Source organism: Humulus lupulus, chromosome 5 (assembly GCF_963169125.1).
Source record: "Humulus lupulus chromosome 5, drHumLupu1.1, whole genome shotgun sequence".
Classification (NCBI taxonomy): Eukaryota; Viridiplantae; Streptophyta; class Magnoliopsida; order Rosales; family Cannabaceae; genus Humulus; species Humulus lupulus.
This window is the reverse complement of record NC_084797.1, coordinates 53,517,526-53,521,077: the sequence shown is the minus strand read 5'-3', so window position 1 is coordinate 53,521,077 and position 3,552 is coordinate 53,517,526. Positions and strand designations below refer to the sequence as shown.

Sequence of the window (3,552 nt, the reverse complement as noted above, 5' to 3'; positions counted from 1 at the left end):
GCGGTTTCCTTAGTGATTCAATGTATACCGTTATATAAATAAATTGTATTACAATTTATACGCTGAAAACACAATTCCCTTACACATAGGTGCAAAAGTAGTGCTATACTATAAAACTCTCCCATATATATTTGCAAAAGTAATTTCAATACTGACTGAGAAATTCTTTTATGACACGTACGTTTACCCTATTAAATTATTCAATTACTACTTAAAAAAAAAATTAATTGCTTGGGTAAAGATAATTGTTGCTTACACGCGTATCATACAAGTTGATTTAGATTTTTCACACATATTTAACGGCTACTGGGCTAACTTAAATGGTTGATGTTTCACACAATAATAATAGCAGGGCATATGTGTGACTTTCAGATTAAATATTCATCCTAATAATAAATAAATAAATATCATATCATAGTAGATGCTGTTTGTCCAAGTCTATACTACATAGACATATGAAATATTCTCTAAGAAAATACAATTAAAGAAAGGTCTTCTAAAAAGTGACGTTTCCAATGAAATTTAATTTTTTAATAATATCAGCATCATATAACAAGTACTCTACATGTCTATATTAGAATGCATCAGCTTGAGGGGTGCCCACGAACAACACCCAAACCTAAGCATATGTTAATATTAAGAATAATATGTTATCATACAATTGAAAACTAAACTCCTCGACTTCCAAAATGGTCTTGTCTTCACCATAAGACTATTTCCTTTAGCTTCGAAGTTTCCGAAATATTTATTTTCTAGCTTTATTAACCTTTTTAGGCTTCTTCCCATAAACATCTTTCTCAATTTATTCTTTTGGGTATTATTTTATTTTGGTTTCTTCTTCTTAATATTGGTATTTGTTCCACTACAAAGATGTCATGGAATTGTTGTTACTGCACTACTGTTGATTCTGATGTTGAAAAAGAAGAATCAAAGACCAGGTATGCTTCATCAATTTATGTCCTAGATCATGATCTCTACATATATATGATTAATTATTTCTGATTTCATATACGTTAAGTATTTGATCTTTCTCATTTTTCTTTTTTGGGTTCTATTTTCTTTTCTTGCAAAATTTTAGGGAAAGCAGTAGTATTAATAGGGATTACTCTTGGGAAAGATACTCTCTCAAGGAGCTTGTACATGCGACAAACAATTTCCATGAAAATAACAAGATCGGAGAAGGCGGTTTTGGAAGTGTTTTTCACGGTCAAACTAGTAAAGGGGTCGAGGCAATTATCATGTCTATCCTTTTTTTTTTGTTTCATATTAATTTCTCTCTTTTTACTAATTTAAAAGAATTTAAATTAAAATTTTAACTTGTATTTCTTTTTGGAACTCAGATAGCAGTGAAAAGATTAAAGACGATGACATCAAAGGCAGAGATGGAATTTGCAGTTGAAGTAGAAATACTTGGGGGAGTGAGGCACAAAAATTTGTTAGGACTGAGGGGATACCATGCTGGAGGAGAGGAAAGGCTTATTGTGTTTGATTATATGCCTAATCATAACTTGATTACACATTTGCACGGAAGCCTCGCCGGCGATTGTCTTCTTGATTGGTCTCGTAGAATGAATATCATCATTGGTTCAGCCGATGGTTTAGCGTAAGTAAAAAAACATTTTATAATCATCAACTAGACATATATTTATATTTATGTTAACTCATATATATAATATTAAATTGCCTAAAAAAATTTAGTGGTAACCAAACTCTTGTGAATCATTCAAAGATTCTTTTTGAAACAGTTATGGATGCTTTTCGCTACCTACCTACTTATATTGAACATGAGATATATAGCTAGTCCAAATATTGGACCGTTTTCTCTGTGTCTTGCTAAAATTTAAAGTCTTATAAAAATAATAAGTCTGGTCCACTTATAATTTTAACATATATATATATAATAGTGTTTGAATTTTAAATCATGATGAATTAGGTACTTGCACCACGAGGTCAGCCCACACATAATTCACCGAGATATAAAAGCAAGCAATGTGCTTTTAGACAATGACTTCGAACCAAAAGTAGCTGACTTTGGTTTCGCAAAGCTAATCCCTGATGGTATAACTCATATGACTACTAGAGTAAAAGGAACACTTGGTTATTTAGCTCCCGAGTATGCAATGTGGGGTAAAGTCTCCGAGAGTTGTGATGTTTACAGCTTCGGAATCTTGCTCTTGGAAATTGTAAGTGGCAAAAAACCCTTAGAGAAACTCTCCAAAGGAGTGAAGCGTGACATTGTTCAATGGGTTACACCTCATCTCCAAATGGGTGACTTTGATCATATAGCTGATCCAAGGTTGAAAGGAAAATTCAACCTCGATCAGCTTAAGTCTGTAGTTTTAGTCGCCATAAAATGCACAGATAACAGCCCTGATAATCGACCAAGCATGTTGAAAGTGGTGGAGTGGTTAAAGCGAAGTAGTACTCTTGTTTTGTTGAAAAAAACTATCAAGGACATAGATGATGACGGGTACGACGACCACGAAGAGACCGATAAAACTGATATTGATTATGAAGGTTATGGAATCGAACTTTACGGTGCAAGAATGACTAGGACTACTTCACAAAGGAAATCGTCGTCGTCATAATTTAGATTTTGATTTTTTTTTAGTACTTCTTTCCTCTCTCTTTGCCTTGGTGAAACTAGAATGTAATGTTTTAGCCCTTGTTTAATTTTAAGATATTATTCATTTTGATGATTTAAATCATCTTGTTCGGTTGAGATTAATACAATCCATATGTAAATGTATTAATCTCGGGACATGGATCCAATTACACGAGTACTTTTTGTCTTGTTTTTCAATTATTGCAGGGAATTTACTCATTTGGTGCCCTATGATTTTGCAAAATATCATTTTGGTACCCTCTGTTTTCAATAATGCTCATATGGTACCTGTATTTTAAAATTAGGCATATTTGATACCCTAGACTCAAATTTGATAGATAAAATTTTGTCAATATGATCAAACTGTTATCAGTTATATGTAATTAAATAATTAAATCTAAATTTGAAACTTACATAATTGACAGCAGTTTGATTAAATTGGTAAAATTTTATTAATTAAATTTGAGTTTAGGGTACCATATATGTACGGTTTTAAAATACAGGGTACCATATGAGCATTATTGAAAACAGATGGTACCAAAATGATACATTACAAAAACACAGAGTACCAAATGGTTACCTACCCATTATTGTACCACAAAAATATTATCATTATTAACTTTTTAGTGAGTAAATGTCAATTTTAGTGACAATAAAAAAAATGTTTTATCACAAAATGGTAGTATTTTATCATATATTGTTACTAATATAATTTTATTAGTGACAAACCTATTATAGGGTCGCCAGGTTACATTGGTGTACACTTTTTATCCACTAATGTAATGAATTATACAATTCTATACACATGGATAAGTTATGACTCGAGAGTTTTTTTATATGATGGTGTTTATTATAATCACAGCGAGCATCTGCACATTTTTGGAAAAATTCTAAATAATTTATGTGGCGAAAACATGGTTCCAAATATCCAATACCACTACCCGTGT

At 31.6% G+C, this 3,552-nt stretch overlaps 1 protein-coding gene across 1 annotated transcript; it reads left to right on the top strand.

Moving 5' to 3' along the window:
- Positions 1 to 589: 589 nt before the first annotated feature.
- On the top strand, positions 590 to 2,803 carry LOC133834827 (PTI1-like tyrosine-protein kinase At3g15890). Its single transcript, XM_062264580.1, has 4 exons — positions 590 to 938; positions 1,079 to 1,229; positions 1,341 to 1,603; positions 1,934 to 2,803. The coding sequence occupies exons 1-4, from the start codon at positions 871 to 873 to the stop codon at positions 2,586 to 2,588; spliced, it is 1,137 nt and encodes a 378-aa protein (XP_062120564.1). The 5' UTR covers positions 590 to 870; the 3' UTR covers positions 2,589 to 2,803.
- Positions 2,804 to 3,552: the final 749 nt, after the last annotated feature.